We start from the raw sequence: 23,722 nt of genomic DNA, 5'->3' as shown, positions 1-23,722 counted from the left end.
TTAGAAGACCCTTGGCTGGGTCCTTCACCTGCAGCAATGGCTTGTCAAGTTTCTGTAGAGAGTTGAAAGCCAGGCCTGTTTTCCCTTCTAATCTTAATGGAAAGAGCTAGCCCAGGACTGGCTGTTCTAGAAGACAGTGAGAACCTATGCAAACAATTGAGCAAGGACCAATAGGTGAAACTCAAGTTTTGTGAACTTGTGGAGTAAATACAGCTTGCCTGCCAAATTGTGAAATCAAACTATGTTTTCCAAAGTCTCAGTGGACAAAATTTAAGATAAATTACTTTAGACCCATATGGACACTCCTTTGTTTAAAAAAAATGCTGTAAATATTTGTTAACACTCATGGAACTGACTGCCAGAAGAGAATGGATTTTACTGTACATTAACTTTTTAAAATGGATTAAAAAAGAAAAAGAGCACTTAGACGCTTAACACAATGATAAAACACAAGTAGTTGACCACAACTTGTTAGAGTTTTCCTATATATTTACACAATGATATAGGAAATTCATTTTTCAGTGGGAAAAAATCCTAACTATTTTATAAAGTAGGTAGTTGGACTCCTGTTTTGTTTTTTTTTTTTATGTAGTTTTGAGAGAACCTGAGTGGGGTAGGGGCAGAGAGAAAGGGGGACAGAGGATTTGAAGTAGGCTGTACGATGACATCCGTGAGCCAGATGCAGGGCTTGAACTCATGAATGTGGGATTATGACCTGAGCCAAAGTTGGACACTCAACTGACTGAGTCACCAAGTGCCCTTGGGCTCCTGTTTTAAATGAAGACATGTTTTCTGAAAAAGAAACATCCCCCCTGACACTAGGTCAGTGGGTATATAGAATGACGAGGGGAGCAGAGGCTGGAACTTACTTATCCATTCTACTCTTGATGGACATCTGGGTTGATTCCAAGTTTGAGCACCTATAAACTACGCGATGTAAATATCCTTGTTTACTTGGCCTGGTACACATGTACAAAAGTGAAATTGCTTAGTCATTTTGATGAGGGAGTGTAGGGCAAGCAGAGGGCAAAATACAGGCTAACAGCACCCCCACCCCAGGAAAATATGTGTGATATTGCTCGGACACTCCTGGCTACCCAAGAACAAAGCAAAGGGGTTTAAGTGCTTGCCATGGTAATGTGGGAAACTAAGGCAAATGAAAAATTGAATTTCTTTACTGCCTACAGCCCACCGACAGGTCCTTGAAACCTGCAGAGTGACCTCCCTCTAGGAGCTCAGCTACCTCAGGATGACACTTTGCTAGGGGCAAAAGAGAATCTTAGCTTTACATTATCCCAACCTCAGGGATCCTGTAAATCTACTTCCTTTATCTCAACTGCCCCAAAATATATGCTGGCAATCATACTCCAAGCTTATAGCCTCCTGATATGCATATGAAGGGTCTCATGACTGAGGTTTTATTAAACAGTAATAAGTGGTGTTTCCCTGGCAACAGCTAGCCCCTCAAGGTCCTGGAAACCTTGTTCCCAAAATACCTTAGAGACTTCATCCCTCACCCCCTCCCAACCTGAGGGTATATAATGAGTTACCCATCACACCCCCAGTGCAGCCCTTTCTGCCCATGGGTCTGTCCCCATGCCTTAATAAAATCACCATTTTTGCACCAAAGACATCTTCAAGAATTCTTTCTTGGCTGTTGGCTACAGACCCCATGAACCCCCCTATCACCCCAAAACTTCATTAATTTGGTGTGTGTATTTTCATTCTTATTAACTATCTCCACATTGTTCTTGCAGAGTGGCTGTCCTGGTTTACAATCCCAGATCAGGATGGATCTCCTTGCCTGGATTCAAGTGCTCCCCTGTAGAGAGTGGGGGAAAATAAGTGTTAGGAAGAACAAGGAAGTTTGGCAAGGAAAGGCCTTGGGTGCCAATCCAAGGAGCTCAGACTTCATTTGACTGCCCTGGAAATCCTCTGGTGATTTTGGAACAGAGAACAAAATGCAAAAATGCGGTTTTAGGAAGGTGACCCTTTAAAGCTGACAGTTGGTTTGTGTTGTGGGGAGAGTGGGGATGGTCATGGGGCTGGCTTAGGCCAGCAGCAGGACTCAAGTTCACAAGACAGAGATTTGTGGGGTGAATGTGCAAAGGGGGAACTGAGCAAATGCCATGGGACAAGAGATCTGGACCATACCAGCTCTACCAATGCTTGTCCTTGAATAATCCCATTAGACCATTGCACACTGCTGGTGGGGGTATGCATACCACATTCCTTCTGGAAAACACTGTGTCATTATTTAGCAAAGATGAAGATGCAGATACCTAATGATCAGAAGTCCCAAAATATACCAAAACAAACAGGCAAACAAAACCACTTCGAAACGAGGGACTTCAGGAAGGAAGGAATTTTCAACAATGTCGAAGGTAACAGAGAGGCCCGTCAAGAAAAGCCCTAAAAAGCATCCACAGACTTTGGCTATTAGGAGTCTGATGATGAGTTTTGCCAGAGAAATGTTTGTGACATGGTAGGAACAAAATGCAGAGCAGAGTGGTTTGAGGGCAGAGCAGATGGTAGCAAAAGGTAACTGCGTGTGTAACGTGCTGTCAGGATGGTTGGCTGAGCACAGACTCAGCACACAGGAACATTTGGGATGTGATAAAAGCAGCATTTCAAACTAGTGGATAGAGGATACATAATTTGACAAATGGTGATGTAACACAGGGGAACAATAATAAAGTTAAATCCTTGTCTTACACCATATACTAAATTCAAGTCAGACGGCTTTTAGAACTAGATGGAAATATAGGTGTACATAAACCTGGTGGTGGTTAAAGTGTTTGTGAGACTGGCAACAAAACTAAAACCTTAAAGGAAAATATGGATAAATTTGACCTCATTAAAATATGCATGCACACACGTGCACTGGACCTCCTGGAAAAGAAGGAAAGGTCACTGACAAAATTGAATAACAAATGACAAATACAGAAAAATATTTACAATAGATGATAAATAATTCTTATGCATAAATAAGAAAAAAGAGAAACACACTGATATAAGCATAACTATGAATAGCAATTCACAAAAACTCCAATTGTTTCATATTAGCTGCAAAAAAGTCAACCTCAGTAGGAATCAAAAACTCTAGTTCGAGATGAACTGAACTCTTACATTTACTTCTCTTCCCTCCCTAAGTTCATCTGAAATTACTTTTTTTTTTCAATGAAATAAAGGAAAGAAAAGGGAAAAAATTCCAAAGCAGTGCTGGAAAACAAGTAGAGTAGTTATCCCTTACCAATGGGGTACATATTCCAAGACCCCCAGTGGAGGCCTGAACTGCAGATAGTACCAGGCCCTGTATATACTGTTTTTTCCTATATATAACATACCTATGATAAAGTTTAATTTATCAATTAAGCACAGTAGGATATTAATAATAATAAAATAAGACAACTATAGTAATATACTATAATGAAAGTCATATGAATGTGGTCTTTCTCTCTCTCAAAATAGCTTATGGTATGGTACTCACACGCTTCTTCTTGTGATGCTGTGAGATGATAACAGGCCCACGTGATGAGATGAAGTGAAGTGAAAGACGTAGGCACTGTGACATACCGTTAGGCTACTTCTGACCTGCTGATAAAGGAGGATCACCTGCTTCTGGACCACGGATGACTGCAGGTAATTGAAACTGCAGAAAGTGAAATCGTGGGTAAGGAGGACTCCTATACAGTAGATTCTTTGGGATCTGACACCCAGCACCTGTCCCTTTGGCAGGAAAGTCCTCCAGCCCCACTCTGTTCATGTGGTTCATGAGGGACTGCCATGTTCTTGCAGAGTCAGCTTCCTAGCCGTGGCTGAATGACCCAGGCTTGGGCACAGTTAGGGGAGGGGATGCCTCTCACTCACACCTCCCTTACCTTGCGTTCTATTTTATGGCACAAACACATCATAGTCAATTGGAAGACCAAATATAGCTTTACCAGTTGGTAAAGACTTAGAAACCTTGTGGTACATTCTTGGATAGGCTCTCTTAAGATCCCTTTTGCCCTCCTTTTTATTTAATTTTTTTCTCACGTTTATATTTATTTTGAGAGAGACAGAGAAAGAGAGCAAGCAGGGGAGGGGCAGAGAGAAAGGGAAAGAGAGAATCCCAAGCAGGCCCTGTGCTGTCAGCACAGAGCCTGTCTTGGGGCTCTATCTCACCAACCGTGAGATCATGACCTGAGCCAAAATCAAGTGGGATGTTTAACCGACTGAGCCACTCAGGCGCCCTTCCTTTTCGCCCTCCTAATTGCACAGATTGGAAAGCCCCAAACCTTATTTCTCGGTATCCATTGCTGTTAGAGTTCTGGATATAAACTGGGTTCCACCAATTAACTATGCTTGCATCACATTTGCTGAGGAATCTGCCTCCTAACATGGAGAAAAGAGGGAGTCACCTGAGAATTAGGTAGAGTAGGAAACCCTGCAGCTCTGAGACAGTGGGCATCGTGGCAGCCAGTGGCAGTGGGGACACTTTGGGCGTGTGCCCCACAGTCCACCCTGCCTGTCCCTTTGTTCACACACAGCAATCGAATGGCTGTTTTTCTACAACAAGGCAGAAAGGCTCTCAAAGTAAATAAGAACTCTTGGAATAACGTTTTTTGTTTTAAGCCAAAAAAATGTAAATAAGAATGTGCATTGGTTGACAGCGAAGGTGACATTAGAGCTGGACAGAGCAACAGTCAAGTGCTCCAGGGAACTCTCGGTGGACACTGGACACAAGCAGGACAGCACTCTGCTGCCAGGGCAGTTCCCTCCCCATTTCTTTTATCTGGAAAGATCCTCAGCCTGCAAACCTGTCCCCTTTGTGCATCCTGGAGGGAAAGCTATCTGCCCATACCTTCCTGTCCCCTCACTAACCCAGGGCGAACCTCACCCTCTAATTCCTGCATGAAGTGAAAAACAAAAACCAAAATAAAAAACTAAAATATCTGAACTAAATATCCAAATGATTTAAACAAAACCTGGGTGGGTGGAAACCAAAGGGTTTCAATAGAATGCTTGGTGGTAACAGCCCAACGGGCCTTAGCCCCTCTGCTACCATCCACTCTGAGTCCGATCACTCTGTTCTTGCACAAAGTCCCATTTCCCATTCCTTTGAGCTCAGACACATTTGCTGATATTTATGTCTCTCCCTAGAATGGCCCAAACCTTTTCCTCCCCAAACTTACTGTGTACGAGGGAAACTGCATTCTTCCACCAGTTAGGTCTTTATTTTTACAGCTTCTTCCCTCTGCCTCATATACACCCTTGTTCTGCTGTTCCAAATCCCACCCCTACCCTTTCCCTTCACTGTCCTTCTGAGGCCATTTTCTCCATGAAGTGTTTCTTTAACACACAGGGCCGAAGCTAGGGCCTGGGCCCTCCGAGACAAGCAACGATCATTTGTGAAATGAGTCAGTCCTCCAAACACATATGATTTTTTTCTTACTGAAACCCTCCTTCCCTTTGTGCTTTTTTTTATGGGGCCTTGCACTTTTCTGTTTGTGCTTTTGTCTAATTTCTGATGTGCTAGAGACTCCATGAGGCTGGACACTGTACCTTCTGGGCCAGGGTATCCTGATGTGCCCAAGATGGAGGGGTCCCCTGGCTTGTACTTTCAGAGCTAAAACCAGGAAAGTGTCAGACAAACCAAGCTGAATCTGTTATCCTAGTCTTGCTAGTCTTTGATTCCATGGATTGTGGAAAGAAACTAGGATGTAGGGTTAATATTATGGCTCAGACATGGTCTCCAAAACATATGCCCATATGTCTGCTACATGTGTGGCTTTTCCATTGGGGGAAACCTCAGTGAACTGGAAATAGAGGGAGGACTTTATACAAGAAGATAAAATTCCTATCTGAAAGAAAAGGTAAACCCTGAAATATGGGTCTGAAGACCTTCAGTAAATCTACAATAGGGCCTGAGTAAGAAGAGGGGTGGAGTTCATTGTTTAACGGAGCTTCCAACCCCGGCTCTTCCTCCTACATCTATGAGTCCATGGGCTACTATTACACTCTCTGAGGCTCAGTTTCCATACCTGCAAGATTTCATCTGGGGATGAAAATCCTTACCTGGCAGGACTATTGAGAGTTAAATAAGGGAAGGTGTATGTGTCACCAGGCCCAACACTTGGTGTCTAGAGATGCCTAAGCACTGGAGATTTCAGCATGCTCCTCTTCCTCGCCCCTCCTGTGTGCTAAACCTCCAACCCTGTGTGCCCCCACCCCAACCCTGTGTGCCCCCACCCAAACCCTGTGTACCCACACCCCCACCCTATGTACCCACACCCAACCCTATGTGCCTACATCCCAACCCTGTGTACTCATACCCCAATCCTGTGTACACACACCCCCAACCCACACCCCCAACACTGTGTGCTCACTGCTGTGTGCCCACACCACAACCCTGTATCCCCCCCCACACACACTGTGTGCCCATACCCCCCAACCCTGTGTGCTCATACCCCCCAACCCTGGGTGTGTACACCCCAACCCTATGTACACACACCCCCTAATGCTGTGTGCTCACTGCCCAACCCTGTGCCCACACCCCAACACTGTGTGCCCACACCCTAACCCTGTGTACACACCCTGATACCATATGTTCACACCCCCCCGACCCTGTGTGCCCACCCCCAACCCTGTGTGCCAGCACCCCAACCCTGTGTATACCCCCAACACTATGTGCCTGCACCCCCAACCTTGTGTACACACCCACCAACCCTGTGTGCCTGCACCCCAACCATGTGTACACAAACCACCAACTCTGTGTGCCTGCACCCCCAATACTGTATGCCCACATCCCCATTGCTGTGTGCCCACACCCAACAACCCTGTGTACACACCCCCAAGCCCTGTGTTCACACCCCCAACCCTGGATGCCCACACCCCCAACCTGCTGTGTCTGTATCTGAACCCTGTGTGTTCACACCCCTCGACCCTGTGTACACCCCCCAATCCTCTGTGTCCACACTCCCAACCCTGTGTGCCCACCCTCCAACCCTGTGTGCACACCCGCCCAACCCTGTGTGTCCACACCCTGAACCCTGTATACACGCCTGCATCCCCCAACACTGTGTGCCCACCTCCAACCCTGTGTGCCCACATCCCCCAACACTGTGTCCCCATACCCCCCAACCCTGTGTGTCCACCCCTCAACACCATGTGCCCTCACTCCAACACTGTGTCCCTCCCCCACACCATGTGCATGCCCCCACTACCGCTTCTTTTCCCTCACTTCCCACTCACTGTCTTGTCCTCTTCCCACCGATTGCTCCCTCAGTATATCTTTCCTACTTACAAAGCAGTTAAAATGAGGGCAAAAATCAGCACAAAACAGAAAATCACAAAGTACACCTATTTCTTGTAAGGTTTGATTTGCTCAAATGCCTTCTTCATTTCTCTTGTTCATATCCTTCTCTGAAGAGTCAGGAATTGGGGTTTGCAGAGCTGGAGGGGCTGTGGGATATGGAACGTTCTCCTTAGCTTCAGGCCTCTGAAGAGAAGAGGCAAAAGATCTGCCATTTTCCCAGAGGATTATCTCTTTTAGAGGAGCTGATTCTCTTGGGGTAAATGCCTGAGCAGGCTCATTGTGCTTGGGCAAGCTAAACCGTCAACAATAAACCTCCCTAGGACATGCTGATTAGATAAACCAATAAGAATTACAGAAAACACAGACATTAGATTAAAAAACTTAAAATGAGTGTTACTTTTACAGTGTCTGTGAATGGACAAAGACTTTTGTTCTAAAATAGTTAGTTTGTGAGGCAATAGAGGAGGGACTATGTTAGTAGCAGAGGCAGAAAGAAGGAGAGGGGTGGGTTCCATCTGCAAGCCAACCCTAAAGGATTGGATTCAAGGGCCCCAGAGCAACAGGCCAGTGCACCTGGGTGAGTAGAGTGGATTTTAAATATATGGAGTTAACAGCTTGACTGTAGGTTCTGGTTTTGGGATGTGAATGAATGAACCCAGTAGAATAGGCAGGAATCTCCAAGCCCACAGAAGGTCAAGTGAGAATTTTGCTGCTTTTTGCTAAAGGCCTGTGCAAGATTTAGAGAGCAAAGATAAGGAACAGCCTGATGTTCAAATTAATTTTTAACTATTTCAACATAGCGAAAGACAAGTCAGATAATGACCAGGTTGTCCTGTGGTAGTGCTGCTATTCTGTGTTCCCCTGTCCCCACCTTTGGAGAGAGGAGCATCCATGCGCGTGTGTATCTGTGTGAGGTCAGACCTGCACTGAGGGGCTGAGATCTAGATCTAGTCATATCCTCTGCATGGAGCTCCAACTACCCTTCTCAAATCCATGCTTTTCAGCCATGGAAGTCACAATGGTTGGTCCTGTGTTTACTTCAAGCTTCTTCCAATTCAATAAGAGTTATTTTCAGCATCTTCTTGGAGGTTCCTAGGAGTCCAGGAAACATGAGACTTGTACAAAAATCCCCACATCAACTAAGCGTTCCCACCCGAAGGAGGCATCCTTTACCAAGGATCTGCTTCTTGGGCTCTAGGGAATTAGAGGCAGGTGATAAATGAGAAACCAGGGAGCCGGTCCTCATCTGTCTTCCTAGATGTAACAGACTGTGCAGTCTTGCAGGACTCCTGGGGATCCATGTGTATCCAAGAAAGGGTCACCCAACCCTTGATGAAATCCTAACTTAGAAATCCTGAGCCCTTAGCTTTGTGGGCTTCTGTCCCTGAGAAAGGGTATTTTTACTCTACTGGGATTTGGGACTGAGCTGTGAGTTAATGAGCTGAGGAATGTTCTCAGGAACATCCTACAAACCCCACCAACTATGCTCTTTCTCCCCCTAAACTCCCTAGCTTATTTTGGGTTGCTCAGTCTGAGGAGAGCCATCTTTCCCCATCCACTGAAGGTGTTCCGTAACTGGCTGTTGCTTGACTGAATGCCTGACCATCCTCCCTTCAGCTAAGTTCATCTCAGGGAGGCAGTAATCAGGCACTTAGACCTCTTAATGGAGATACTCAAATATCTTCTCTTTTACCTCCCTGCTCTGTGACCATTGATGGAGGCCATGCCAACAAAAGAGATAACTCAGGATGAGTGAGGTGGTCACATGAAATGGATGGCAGAGTGTATTCTCCAATGTTACCATCCCCAAACCAGAATCAGCTGGTCTTTGGTTTCCTTTTCATAACCTTCATCTGTAGAAAATTTTGTTTCTTGAGCTACTTGAGATCTACTACTTCCTTATTTAAAGAGTTGGGCTCTGTGCTTCTTCAGCTAATTTATTATCTCAGAAGTACATAACTTGGATCATTTTATATAATCTTGAAGACAGGAGCCCTTTAGGATTCCTTACTCAAAAATGAGTTCAGCTCAGTTCCAGGCCTAATGGGGCACTTGCATTGTTCACTCATGGTATCACAGGGCATGCGCTGGGTCTGATCACACCTTCCTCTTGTGTCTTAGCCTTCTCCTTAATTCAGAACAAGAGCAGCCTGAACAGAGAAACAGAACATGATCATCCACACCGACTTCATCTCTGTGCCTTTTACTCTAAGTCTGGGTAACCCGCAACATCATTTTATATCAGAATTCCTTGAACACAGGTTCTGTCTTTAAGAAGAGTCAATTCAACTCAGCCAGGACTTGTTATTCACCTGCTCTGTGCCAGGCTTGGTGTAAGTACACTAATGGCCTGGTGTGGACTCACTGGGAATAATCCCTCTTGGTCAGCAGTGCAGTCAACAGCCATTTCAGTGCCTACTGTGTACACACAAGGCACTTTGCTGGGTTGTGGTGGCAATATAAGGATAAATAGCACAGGGGCCCTGCCCTCTGAGAGCTTACGATCTAGTGGGAGATGCAAGATCTATGCATGTTAAGTAAGAGTTGAAGATAACATTGTGTAACTGTTCCATTAAATAAGCATGTCTCATGGGGTAAAATCAGAAAGTAACCTAGTTTTTACCTCTTATTGCTCTTTTAATTTATTCTGGGTGGCTAGATCTTGCTCTGCCCCTGGATGAAACTTAGACAAGTCACATGATTGTTCTGGTCACACTTGGTCTCAGTCTCATTTCAGAAATTATAATGTTGATCCCAATGATAATCCACACTTCAATCTCAATTTAAAACTGAGGCCTCCATTTGCAGCAATGTGGATGGAACTGGAGGGTAATGCTAAGTGAAATAAGTCAGTCAGAGAAAGATACCATATGTTTTCACTCATATGTGGATCTTGAGAAGCTTAACAGAAGACCATGAGGGAAGGGAAGGGAAAAAAAGAATTACAGAGAGGGAGGGAGGGAAACCATAAGAGACTCTTGGATACTGAGAACAAACTGAGGGTTGATGGGAGTGGGGGCGAGGGGAAAGTGGGTGATGGGCATTGAGGAGGGCGCTTGTTGGGATGAGCATTGGGTGTTTTTGGAAACCAATTTGACAATAAATATATTAAAAATAAATACATACATATACACATACATACCGAGGCCTCTTCCTATCCCAACCTGGTGCTGCTGAAGAAGAGAAGCTTATAGTGGTTGGTGGTCTGGATGGAAAGTCCTGGTTTCTACTTTCCTCACTTATTTAACTATGAGGGTCTGCAAATGCTTGAGGGTTGTTTCCCAGGGAGGGAGAAAAGATGAGAGGAGTAAGAAAATTCTCTCTACTCATGTCTGATATCCAGCCTCACCAGGGTCCTCAGTGGGGATGTGGCAATTCTTTTACACATCCCTGGTCTGACCCCTTGAAGGTCAACCTTTCTACTAACCTCAAAATCCACCCACAAGCTACATACTCCTGCCTCTCACCTCCTTCCTCATGGAGAAAGTCTGTGTGGGCAGGTGGGAATTACCTCTTCTTCTGCTCCTGCCCTTCATCTCTTCCCTTCCTGTCTCTTCCCTATCTTGGATGAAACTGCCCTCTTCCCCTGATTCTACTTCAGCCTTTCACCTCCGCTCTGTATCAGGGATCCCCCAGAAGCCAGTCAGCATGGCAGGTTCACCTGGCATGGTGAAAGACAGGGTTTGGAGACCTGGGTCATTTTCCAGATAGGGCTTATTCTTTGTGGTGGCCCATACAGTACAACTCCTTCTAATCCATTTCTATATCTAACAGAACTCTAATCAAAGTAAAAAAAGGACTATTTAATTTTTTAGTGTTTGTTTATTTTTGAGAGAGAGTGAGAGAGAGCACGAGCCAGGGAAGGGCAGAGAGAGAGGGGGGACAGAAGATGTCAGGCTCTGTGCTGACAGCAGAGAGCATGATGTGGGGCTCAAACCCATGAACCATGAGATCATGACCTGAGCCGAAGTCAGATGCTTAACCGACTACTGAGCCACCCGGGTACCCCTAAAAAGGGACTATTTTAAAAAAGTGTTTAAGGGGCGCCTGGGTGGCTCGGTCGGTTAAGCGTCTGACTTCGGCTCAGGTCACGATCTCGCAGTCCGTGAGTTCGAGCCCCGTGTCGGGCTGTGGGCTGATGGCTCAGAGCCTGGAGCCTGCTTCAGATTCTGTATCCCTTTCTCTCTGCCCTTCCCCCGTTCATGCTGTGTCTCAAAAATAAATAAACGTTTAAAAAAAATTTAAAAATGTAAAAAGTGTTTAAAATTATATTTTATTTAAAATTATATTAAAAATGGGGCGCCTGGGTGGCGCAGTCGGTTAAGCGTCCGACTTCAGCCAGGTCACGATCTCGCGGTCCAGTGAGTTCGAGCCCCGCGTCAGGCTCTGGGCTGATGGCTCAGAGCCTGGAGCCTGTTTCCGATTCTGTGTCTCCCTCTCTCTCTGCCCCTCCCCCGTTCATGCTCTGTCTCTCTCTGTCCAAAAAATAAATAAACGTTGAAAAAAAAAATTTTTTTTTAAAAAAAAAATAATAAAAAAAAAATAAAATTATATTAAAACTATTTAATTTTTTGTGGTAAAGTATATATAACATAAAATTACCATTTTAACCATTTTTGAGTATACACATTTAATAGCTTAAAGTATATTCACATTATTGTAAAATCACCATCACCACCATCTGAATCAAGAACTTTTTCATTTTCCCTAACTGAAACTCTATACCCATTAAACAGTGACTCCCCAATCCCCGTTTCCCCAGCCCCAGATCTACTATTCTGCTTTCTGTCTCTGTGAATTTGGCTGTTCTAGGTACCTCATATAGGTGTAATCATACAGTATTTATCTTTTTGTGTCTGGCTTATTTCACTTAGCAAAATGTTCTCCAGGTTCAGCCATGTTGTAGCATGTGTCAGAATTTCCTTCCTTTTATTTTAAAAAATTTTTTTGAAGATTTTATTTTTACATAATTTCAACACCCAACATGAGGCACGAGCTTACAACCCTGAGATCAAGAGTCACATGCTCCACCAACTAAGCCAGCCAGGCACCCCTCCTTCCTTTTAAAGGCTAAATAATATTATATTGTATGGATATGCCACATTTTATTTTTCTATTCATCTATAGATGAACATTTGGGTTGTTTCTACCTTTTGCCTATTGTGAGTAATGAATGTTAGAGTAGAGTACTAGCACCTGTTTGAGTCCCTGCTTTCAACTCTTTATCCAGAAATGGAATTTATTTGTTTTTTAATAGAAAATACATCCCTATGGTGGACAATATAAAAGGTACAAGTGGTTGTACAGTGGCCCCTGAGCACCTGCCTCCCAGTTCTGCTCCCAGGAATCTTCACTGAACCCAGGTTCTTGTGAATTCTTCCCTGGAGAGACTTTTGCAGCCATAGGCATGCCTGCCCCACACAAAAATGGTGGTAAACCATAAGCACCCTTCTAAACCTTGCTTTATCCCCCCTACCTAACAATAATATTTCTAAAAGATCATTTCATAGCAATGTTTAAAGAGTATTCACTCTATTTTTTTGAGAAAGAGAGAGCGCACATAACGAAGGGAGAGGGGCAGAGGGAGAGAGAGAGAATCTTAAGCAGACGGCGCACGCAAAGTGGGGCTTGATGCAGGGCTCGACATGGGGCTCAATCTCACAACTGTGAGATCATGACCTGAGTCAAAATCAAGAGTCTGATGCTTAATCAACGGAGCTACCCAGGTGCTCCATTAGTATGCACTCTATTTAAAAGCTTCGTGGTTTTCCATGCACAAAACTTTTTTTTTTTTTTTAATCAGTCTCCTATTGATGTATATTTAGGTTGTTTCCAGTGCTTTGCTGCCACAAACAATGCTGTAATAATAACAGCCAGAATTTACTGAGCATTTACAATGTACCAGGCCCTCTTTAAAATCCTTTCCATATATTATATCATTTAATCCCCGTGGTAATCCTCTGACATAAATGCAGAAAGGTGGGTAACTGCTTCAAAGTACACATATGTCTTTACCCACTGGTGGGACTATATCCGTAAGATAAATTTCTAGACAAAGAGTTGCTGCTCCCCAAAGGTATGTACATTTTAAAGTTTTATAAATATTGCCAAGGTGGCTTCAGAGAGCCTGTGCCTAACTGCAGAATCACCAGCCATTGTGTGGAAGAGGGCCCATCTCCTTCCACTATTGCAGTTGTGAAACCTTTTAATATTTGCAGATCCAAAAGGTAAAAAAATGGTATTTCACTGTGACTGCCACTCTAGTTTGCTTCTTTTTTAAAAAATAAGGTTGAGCATCCTTTCAAATGTTTAAAGACCACTTGTTTTATAAATGAGGTTTTAAAAACTTGACAAAATGGAGCCACTTGGGTGGTTCAGTCAGTTAAGCACTGGACTTTGGCTCAGGTCATGATCTCACAGTTAATTCATGAGTTTGAGCCACACATCAGACTCTGTGCTGTCAGTGCAGAGCCTTCTTGGGATTCTCCCTCTCTTCTCCCTCTCTCTCTCTCTCTCTCTCTCTAAGTAAATAGACTTAAAAAAAATCTTGACAAGTGATTCCACAGTTTATCTAGAAGAATCTGTGGGCAAGGTAGCCTGGGTTCCTTAAAATTTCCATTTCCCTCTATATTTTTCTGAATAGGTATAATCACAATATTATAATCACAAGATTATATTATATAATCACAATAATTATTATATAATCACAAGAATATATTATAATCACAATATTATATAATATAATCACAAGGTTCAAAATTTAATAGGAGTAAAATGGTATAGAGTAGACAACCCTCCTTACAAGTCTCTTACTAGCTGCCCAGTTCCTATCCCTAAATGCAATCTGGGTTCCATTTCTTGTCTCCTCCTATGGACATAACGTGGGCCATGCTGTTACCCTGAGCTGTTTCGTGTCTGAAATACTAAGTTCCAACATCCACTCCAATCCCACCAGTGTCCTCTTAACTCCACACAGTACCTGACCTACGACCTCACCAAGACTCCTCTTGTGAGGCATCATCTGCCCCTTCCTTTCGCATCCAGGTGAGATTCTCTGCCCCTCTGGAGCTTCACTTTATTGCCCACTGGCCTCTAGTCCCTCCAGCCTGGAAGTCTTTTCTGTTTCACATCACCTAGCTGACAGTTGCTCATCCACAGGATTGCTTGAATTTTAAAATCTTAACAGAGTAACCACGTAACTGATTGCCCAAACCGGAATCCTTTTTGAGAATGAAAGGGGGGCACTGCTAACAATGAAGCCAAGACAAGTGGGCAGATGGTGACTGTCCAAGGCAAATTGGGATGCAAGTTTCAACCCTAGTTTTAAGGACAATCACATTTAATTTCAGGGCAGAGATGAATGTGCTGAGTCCAACAAATGAATACATTGCTGGCTTTGTCCACTGCCCAAGATTCTCCTCCAAATTGAAAACATTTTTAATAGCACATTTCTCCAAATCTATCCTTTGTAATATCAGTTTCAGCCCCTAAACTGAAGTGTATTAGACACAGTTTATTTTCTAACATTCTTCGCATATATCTTGAGCCCCCATTTAAAAAAAGGTGCTGACACTTAAATTTCTGTTGGTTCCAGTTTCCCTTTTGGGGTTGGAATGGGGTGGGGTGCTGGACTCTGAGGGAACTACTTAGGCCCCTACAATTGATGTCATCTGTCCTTGTCCCATCTAGTCCTAAACCCGTCCCCCAGGCCAGTTTAGCCATTTACTGGCTGTGTAAACTCAGACAAATTACTTTATCCTCTCAGAGCTTAAATTTCCTTATCTGTAAATGAGGGTAACAGTAGTTCATGTTAATTAAGTGCTTAGCACTTGACAGGCACTGTTCCAAATTACTTCATTTGATCCTAAGCCTAAATTCATGAGATACATACTGTTATTCCCATTTTACAGATGAGGAAACCAAATCTCAGGGTTATAACTATCCTGCCCAAAGTCATGTGATCTCCTGCTGTTAACCACTGCCCAACCCTTTCTTTCATAAACAGTAATGATCACATAGGGTTATTGGAGGATTAACTGAGGTAATTTTGTAAAGTTCTCAGCCCAAATCCTGGCACATAGTAAAAGCTTAATAATCTAAGCTAATGTTTTAACCATGATTTTTTGGTTGTTTTCATCCAAAATGCCCTTGGAATTGTATTTAAAAGATATATAAATTTGGAGCACCTGTGTGGCTCAGTTGGTTAAGGGTCTGACTTCTGATTTTGGCTCAGGTCATAATTTCACAGTTCGGTTCATGAGATTGAGTCTCACATCAGGCTCTGCACTGACAGCATGGAACCTGCTTGGGATTCTCTCTCTCTCTCTCTCTCTCTCTCTCTGTCTCTCTGCCCCTCCCTTGCTTGCATTCACTCCCTCTCTCAAAAGAAATAAATAAACATTTTTTAAAAATGTATATAAATTTATGAATATTTAACATGTTTGCCCTATTCGGTTTTCCCATTCTGAAATATGTTACCTTATTTTATGTTTCTTAGCAAAATTTTATCATGCATTCTCCTATAAGACATGCATTTCTAGGCAAGTTTATTTCTAGATGTTTTAGGAGTTTTGTCACTATTGAAAATGAAATCTTTCCATCAGACAGTATGGGTGTGCCCAGATTCTTGTTAATGAATCACCCCCCAGGGGCCCTGAGAGGAGTGGCTTTCCCTCTCATTTTAGGCTGACAACATGAAGGCCACTTGACCCACATGGTGACACACAGTCCGACAGGGAATGAGGCACAGGCTGAGGAACCGCTTTCCATGGGGGCTTAGGTTGGCTGACAGATCACTGTCCTCTGTCTCCAGAAGTACAGCCTGGGGGAAGGGAGAAGTGGTTTTGTTCTGGGTCTCTCCTGGAGTCTGAGGGATGAATTCCCAGGTACCTGCCTTTCCTCTGTGGCCTCAGTGATTCCTAATTGAGTTTGTCAAAGGATGGCTCCCACGGCAGCTTTGTCAAGGGCCAAGCTTGCCACCTTGGGAGTGTGGCTTGCTTGAGAAAAGGGATTGCTCATTTTTCTATGGTGAGTAAGTCATCTGTGGAGTCCCTAACAGTCCTCTTTGGCCAGCCTTCACCCAGAGCCTTCAGAGGGCAGCAGAGAGCAGATGCAGAGGTTCCTGGCCTGCAGAGGGATTTTGGTTCCCAGGGAAGTAACAATAACTGCTCCCTCCGTTCCTGCAAATGGCCAGGAATACCACTCCCCACCTCCTCAGAATAGGCATATTGTGAACTTCCTGGAAATGTACTAATTATTACTGGTTGATACTAAGTATGTTCTGTGGGCCAGACACTGACCTAAGATTTTATATATATATATATATATATATATATATATATATATATATATATATATATATTCAGTCAGTTCTCATAACAACCACTGAGGTAGATACAATTAATATTTCCATTTTTCAGTTGAGGAAATTGAAGGGAAAAAAAGATAGGCAACTTGCTCAACATCCCATAGTTTGTGGAGCCAGGATTTGAACCAACCATCTATAAGCTATTATGGGTGTCAGGGATGCCTCAGTGAACAAGACAAAGTCCCTGCCATGTTAGAGGATAGACAATAATGAATGAATAAACAAACATATAATGTGGTTTTGGATAGAAATTCCATATGGACCAATAAGGCAGAGTTAAAGAAAGGGGTGTTTTAGATAGGCTGGTCAGGAAGGACCTTCCTGGGTAGATAACATTTGACCAGAAAGCTGAATACACGAGAGAGCTGAAGGTTGGGGAAACAGTAAATGCAAAGGTCCTGAGGTGGGAATGAGCTTAGGATGTTAGAGGAACAGCAGGATGTGCAGTGTGTTTGGTGCAGAGTGAGCTGAGGTCTGTGCTGTTGCTGGCCAAGGCCACAGCAGTGATGGGAGGTAGATGGAGATGAAGTAGGGAGAGAACCCATCCATTGTATAGCCTGAGCCTGGCTTCCTCAGGCTTCTCAGCTTCCCTGTAAGCTATCTCTCATCTTTTTTTTTTTTTTTTTTGCCTTCCTGACTACAGTATTGACATCCCACAGTATGTTCCCTCCTCACCCTGGATACAGTTCAAAAGCAGCTAAAGTGGACAAGAATCTGGGGCAGCCAGTCTTGTACCACCCACCAAAGCTTCACACAAACAATCTGAGAGAAAAAATCTCACATACTGGCATGAGGCTTGCCCAGCTTGTGGAAAGCCTCTTGTGGGTCCCCAAATAACTCCTTACTCCCACCAACACAAGGGTAGGAAGCTCGCTTTTCCTTCATGAGACTTCACCCCCTATGCCAGCACCCTATGTCAAACCTGCCTACACCCTACTATATGTGAAACCCAGGTAGGGTTCAGATGGCATATAGCCAGAAGGTGGAAGGGAATCTTTCCCTCTAAATTAACCACCCCTGTCTGCTGGGTTTCTAAAGGAAAGGGAGACCCAGAGGTCAAAAGCTGCAAATTACTAAGAATCTTTGCCCCTCCTCCCTCCCTCATAAGCATCCTGGTGATTGAGATGGCCATGTGAAGTGTTCTTTTGGCCTGGGTCACAGGCATCCTGGTTTCTAGAACCAGAGGGGGCTGAACAGTCTAATCCAGGATTTCTCAACCTTGGCACTATTGACAGTTTGGGCCAGCTCATTGTTTGTTGTGGAGGTGTCTTGTACATTGTAGGATGTTAGCAGCATCCCTTGCCTGTACCCACTAGAGGCCAGTAGAGCTCTCATCCCAGTGTTATGTTACAACCAGAAATGTCTCCAGACATTGCCAAATGTTCCCGGGGGTGATGGGACACCTCTGACTAAGAACCCACTGGGTCCAATCTCTTCCCTTTCTCCTAAGCCAATGCATGGGTCTCAGCTGTTACCTCTCTGGTGGTGAGGGAGGACTGAAAACCCTCAAGCATTTGTCTCAATGCTTAATGCCAGCTGGGCAAACCAGTCCTCTTGGCAGAGGCCAGAGGTAAGGAAGAGGAGAGAAATGGGATGGCCAGATCTTCTTTCAACATTTTTCACTCGCAAAACTGAACCATGGGGAAGGGCAGGGGTCCAGATGGCTATAGGTACCACTGGACTAGGTCTCTCTCTCTCTCTCTCTCTCTCTCTCTCTCCATTTGGTCTCCTTAGTGTCTCTCTCTCTGTCTCTTTCTGTCTCTCTGTCTCTCTCTCTCTCTGTCTGTCACACACACACACACACACACACACACACACACACACTTCTACCACTCTGTGTCTTGGCTCTGTTCTCTCTCCCTGAAGACAGGCTTTCTCCAAAGATAAAAGAGAGCTCAGTGCAGGAGAAGAAGGGTAGCAGGTGGGTTGACAAAGACCAAAAGATTGGCAGGACAGGAACAAGAGATTTTGGATATCAATGAAGTAAGAGTGAAGTCATTCATCTTGGGGTCCAGGTCAGAGTGGGGGTAAATGAAGCCATGCACAGCTGGTGGAAGGGGAGAAGAGGAAGATGTGTGGAGACTAGAGGTCTTCATCAGGTTGAAAAGCAGAAAGGAAGAGAGGCGGAGATTGGAGCTGTCCGCTAAGAGTCTCAATCTTCCGCCCAGCCTCACGAATATTTGTTCTGCTTCAGAGACAGGCTTGTAGAATCACAGGATGATAGAGCTTGAAGGAAATTTAGGGACTCTTTAGTCCAATCAGCTCCATGGAGGCTCTTTCATTACTTCATAAGCATTGGAATTTGAGAATGATACTTGTTTACAATCTTTCCCTCTATGCTTGGCATCAAATGAGAAATAAGATATAGAAGTCACATAGGTACAAATCAAAATAACTTTGTAACAAGTAAAGCTGATTAGAGAATTTGGTTTAGAATGTACAACCACAGTCACACTTCCCAATTTTCCCCCCAGAATTAAACCTGTCTACCCAGCACTGGAAGACTCCCTACCTACACAGTGAGAATCTGCACTGGAGGTTTCCTGTGAAGAGAGGAGGAGAGGAGCACAGCCTGGACTTGCTCTGAAGCAGGCAGTTCTCAGAAGGCTCTGAGTCATGGCACAAACCCATTCATTCTCCCAATCGCCGCCTCTAGGTAAGAGTGAGTAGGAGGCAGAGAGGTAAGTGAAAAGGACCCTTAGCAAGACTTCGGAAAGGACAGAAGCTACTACTTTATAAGGAAGGGTACGGGGCTTAGAGGGAGATGGAGGGGTTCCCCTAACAAGATATCATGTCTTAAGTGCAAACTCGGCTTCGAGAAAACTGGAGCCCAGAGAGGTGAGGTGATTATCTTAAGACTACACAGCTTTGGGGACAGAAGGAGGTTCTTCAGACTTCTCATGCCAAGGCCTTACCATTTCACGCTTGTAATTGCAGAAGGTCCGCTTCATCCAGCGTCCTCCACATAATAGTCAGTAACAAGAATCTCCTGCTCTATCATTCAGAAGCCTTCTTGCCCCTTTCTCCATCACCACCACTCCCTCCACCACCTCCATCTACCCCTCATCACCTCCATCTACACCTCTACGACCTCCATGGGCATCTCATCATCTCCATCCTCGCCGCCACCACCTCCATTTATGCCCAACTACCATACTGCCAATTCTACCATTCCACCTACCATTTCTCTCTTTACCATTTCCACCATCATTACTACCATCCCCTTTTTGGTTAGCAGGAAGCCAGCACAGACCACTTGGGTGGCGAGGCAGAGGTGAGCTAGAAGGCTACCCACATGGCTGTGGTCTTGAGATGTCTTCAGGGTCTTTGAGATCAAATATCTCTTCAGCTTTTGATGTCCCCAGTCCCTCCAAAAATATCATCTTGGAGTGTTTTAAGAAGATTGTGATAGAGATACATAAACATAACTACACACATTTAAACACTTTGACCACAAGTATAAACTGCCACAGTTTTTTGTCATGCCCTAATCTGATAGCTAGAGATTTAGGCACCTGCAATGTGATAAGATTCATTACTGGCATCTCAGTAGTCCTCAAAGCTCTAATGACCTAAAGGCTGAAGATATTCAAGTAAGCTGTAATTTGGTGCCAGCCAGCTGGGGTCCGCCCAGTATGTAATACAAAACCAGTATGTAATACAAACCCAGGCCTCTGCAGGCTCCAGGAAGTGCTGCCACCGATCTGTGCAATGGGTGGCCCTGGGTAGGGGTGGGGATGGGGTGGGGGTGGCTAGATCACCTGTAAATTCTCTTCCAGTTCTAACATCCCTCTGAGACAGAATCCAAAAAGGACATGTGTATAGAAATCATGTAGGGAGATAAACAAGTATTTAAAAACCAGCGCTGAAACACAACACTGCCTTAAGAGGATCACTAAGTTAAAATCCAAGAAGAAATTTAGAGCAAAGTTGTCCGCCTATGATTATGGCCAGCTCTGTTTAGACTCTGCACGACCCTGGTATGTCAGCTAAGCAGGCATCAGTCCCTTCCCCTGCAGGAGTGTCCCTTCCCCCACCCTGGTCACATGGCTGACCGCCACTGAGCCCCACAAGTCAATCTCCAATGCCCCAAATACTGTGCAGCCTGGAAATCACAGAGCGTCCCTCTTGCCACCTAACAGCAACAGAGCAAGTGACTCTGGTCTTCCTGAGATTTGGATCCTGGTTTCCAGTGCTAAGATCGTGAAGGTAAGTTTGCAGCTTGGAGTTTCAGAGATAGTAGACAAGACTATGCAGATAAGGGAAAATATGCTTTATAATATGAACATAGAGTATTTGAGAGTGAGCTTCACACACACTGAGACAGAGAATACCATGAAAGCTGAATAAATCATCCAAATGAGCATTGTATATTTGCCTTTTCTTTAAAAAAATATACTGTATTAGTCACCCTGGTGCCTTGATTTCACTCCAAATTAACCAAAATGACATGAAGAGTCACTCTCTCTTCACACCATGGTGACTTAGTTCATTGTTGTTCTCATCTGATGGAACTGGGAATCTTTTTCTTCTAGGCAATGCAAATTTCTGTTGCCTTTGCCAAATTTACAAGATTGGCTGAAATTTTTATGAAGTAAGCAAAAAGCCTGAGACCCACTTCTTCCCCAGAAAGCTATGGGAAAATAGATTATATCTGTTGATATAACCTCTCAGGATAGAAAGTAAATAATGGCTAGCCTCTTTCATTACACATTTCTGTTGTTTGGTTTGGAAACTGTACCTGGTCTTGTTGCTAGTGGTTATCTTGGGGATACTTTGCTTGTTTTCCCTTCCTCTTCTGGGGCATTCATGGGTGAGGTCTGCAGGGCCCAGAGGCAATGAATAAGCTACCGGTTGGGAAGGTGGCCTTTCTCTAGCTTCTAAGCTTAGTTTTTAAAGCCCAGCATGACCCTGTGTCATTCTTGTCAATTCAGTTCACAAAATAATCTCAGATGAGCCCTCGGGGAGGTCCTTTTTTTGCAACTCTTTGGACTATCAGAAGAGTTCACTGGTTATGGATGTTGGACTGGCCCCTGTTCTTAGATATAATTAGGTCAAATGGTTTAAAAGATGGGATGGTAGGAAAAACTCCCAAAAGACTGACTGGTAAATGTGACCCAGTCCTTTTTCTAATTAGTTCCTCCCGCCCCGAGATATGGATGTCTAATCTTGAGGATTTATTGCTGTATTTTGCCCCTCTTCCCTAAGAAACTATTTTGTTCTGTTTGTTTTCAGTGTCTAGAACAAATACCTGGAACAAAGAGGATTTGTTGAGTTGAATTGACGTGCCTCTGTGGACAGGGTTAGGGGGTTCGGAGAGGTGGCAGTGTTAAATGTCAGGTGATTCAATTACCAGAGTTTTGATAGTCAAAATGTATTGCATACCCATGAGGTTGGCTGTATCACCACCTCCTTGCTGCTCTGGATAATAAGTCTGCTTGGGGAGGGACTCTGATTTCTGTTTCCTGGTGTTGCACTCTGGTGCTTAGCCTTGCAGGCTTAGGACATTGATTTTGTCAGTAGGGTTTGCATTCTCAGGGATCCAATATGGGATTCCAGGCTGGTGGCAGGGGCAGTAAAGTGGGAAAGAGAATTTGGTCTGATTCCTCACTGTAAAGCCATACTCACCCCAGGCTCTAAAGATGGATGGGAGAATAATGATGAGTGAGTCATGTTACCCAGTGGAGGGGCTGGTGTAGGAAAAACTGCTGCTACAAGTTCTTTCATTTGCGATGTGCCAGGGGCTGGTGTGTAACTAACACAATTCCTTTGGCAACATATTGCAGTGGCCGGTTGTACTGGTTAATATTCTAGGGATGTAAATAACTCAAATGGACTGAAGCTAGCTGAAGAGAAAAGAAGGGTTTATTATAAGGCCTTTGGGAGGTCTTGCAGATGGGAATTCAGCTAGACATCTGGAAAGGCCTAGAACTCAGAAGTTGATGGCCTCTTCCAGACTCCCCTATCTCTCATGTCTTCACTTCTTTCTTTCCTCTCCTACCCCCTCTCTCCCTCCATTTTCTCCCTCCCTTTCTCTTTCCCTGCCTTCCTTCCTTCCTTGGGTTGGGGAATCAAAGAGAAGTGAATTTCAATTATAGCTCTACCATGCCTGGCCCTGTGACACAGGAAAAAAATTACTTAATTCTCTGAATCTCCATTTCTTTATCTGTAAAATGAGGGTGAAAATTATACACCTCACTGAATTTTAGTCTGGATTAAATGAGATTATGAAAGCATTCAATTAATATGGATTATATAAAATGTGGAGATAGAAATTCTGTTTCAAGAGTTAGGTCACTTTTGGAAATTTTTCTGGTGAGCCATTGCTGCTGCTGATTAGAGTAGTAGTTTATTTAAACACTTTGCATGTGGCCAACATGCTGCCTGATTTGTTTCAAATGAATGGTTCCCTTTGAAGATGATCAGGGGCAGCCTGGGTTCTCCTCCTACTTCTGCATACTCCTGGAAGGGAGCTTCTCTCAAGTTGTGAGGAGGTAGGAACCAGCACAGAGGAGGTGGGGAAAGAATGGTCTCAACTAGTGCAGAGCTGGGAGATGTGCATCTACTTGAATATGAACTACATTACATCTCCATGCTTCCATAGTTGTGTAAAGTTTTCACCTGCTCACATCCGTATTGCCATTTTGCATTCACTTTTGTTTGGTTTCCAATCTGAGACTCCGTAGTACTTCAAATATGAAAGAATATGTTTTTAAACCATGCTGGAAAAGCCTCTTTCATTTGTATTAGTCAGGCCGGTTCAAAATCCACTGACTCCGGGAGTTACAATGTTATCAGTACTTCTGATACTGTTTCTCCACTTTTCTTGGATGCTTTCCTCCATGTGGCAAGCAAGATAGTAGCACCCAAGCTTGTCAGCTTCACAACACCAGCTCCAGAGCCAGAGCCAGAGCCAGAAACAGTTAGTTTTTGGATGGACCAAGTGGAACTGTCCTGGGAAGAATTATGATTGGCCCAGCGTTGGGCATGGGATCAGCATGCAACCAATCTCTCTGTGATGGGGGAAAGGGGAGTATTTGATTGGCCTGGCTGGG

At 44.1% G+C, this 23,722-nt stretch overlaps 1 protein-coding gene and 1 long non-coding RNA gene across 5 annotated transcripts in view; both read left to right on the top strand.

The window, feature by feature from the left end:
* The first annotated feature begins 1,563 nt into the window (after positions 1 to 1,563).
* On the top strand, positions 1,564 to 4,938 carry LOC122497032. Of its 2 annotated transcripts, XR_006301015.1 has the most exons (3): positions 1,564 to 1,985; positions 3,472 to 3,642; positions 4,656 to 4,938. It is a non-coding gene; the product is annotated as an uncharacterized LOC122497032 (long non-coding RNA). The 2 variants fall into 2 exon arrangements; XR_006301014.1 differs by having other exon boundaries at positions 1,564 to 3,642.
* A 2,736-nt stretch (positions 4,939 to 7,674) lies between these two features.
* Positions 7,675 to 23,722, top strand: part of SLC4A5 (solute carrier family 4 member 5) — a 110,155-nt gene continuing 94,107 nt past the window's right edge. Inside the window, exons 1-2 of one of the 3 annotated variants that reach the window (XM_043603726.1) lie at positions 7,675 to 7,877; positions 19,142 to 19,323. In XM_043603726.1, the coding sequence (XP_043459661.1) occupies positions 19,284 to 19,323 (40 nt within the window). In that variant the 5' untranslated portion in view covers positions 7,675 to 7,877; positions 19,142 to 19,283. Of the gene's footprint in view, positions 7,878 to 19,141; positions 19,324 to 20,753; positions 20,877 to 23,722 lie in introns of those variants that run through there. The other 2 variants (XM_043603723.1, XM_043603724.1) reach the window with 2 other exon arrangements.

The sequence above is a fragment of the Prionailurus bengalensis genome, chromosome A3, assembly GCF_016509475.1.
Source record: "Prionailurus bengalensis isolate Pbe53 chromosome A3, Fcat_Pben_1.1_paternal_pri, whole genome shotgun sequence".
In the NCBI taxonomy this organism is placed as follows: Eukaryota; Metazoa; Chordata; class Mammalia; order Carnivora; family Felidae; genus Prionailurus; species Prionailurus bengalensis.
This window is presented reverse-complemented; position numbering and strand designations above follow the sequence as displayed.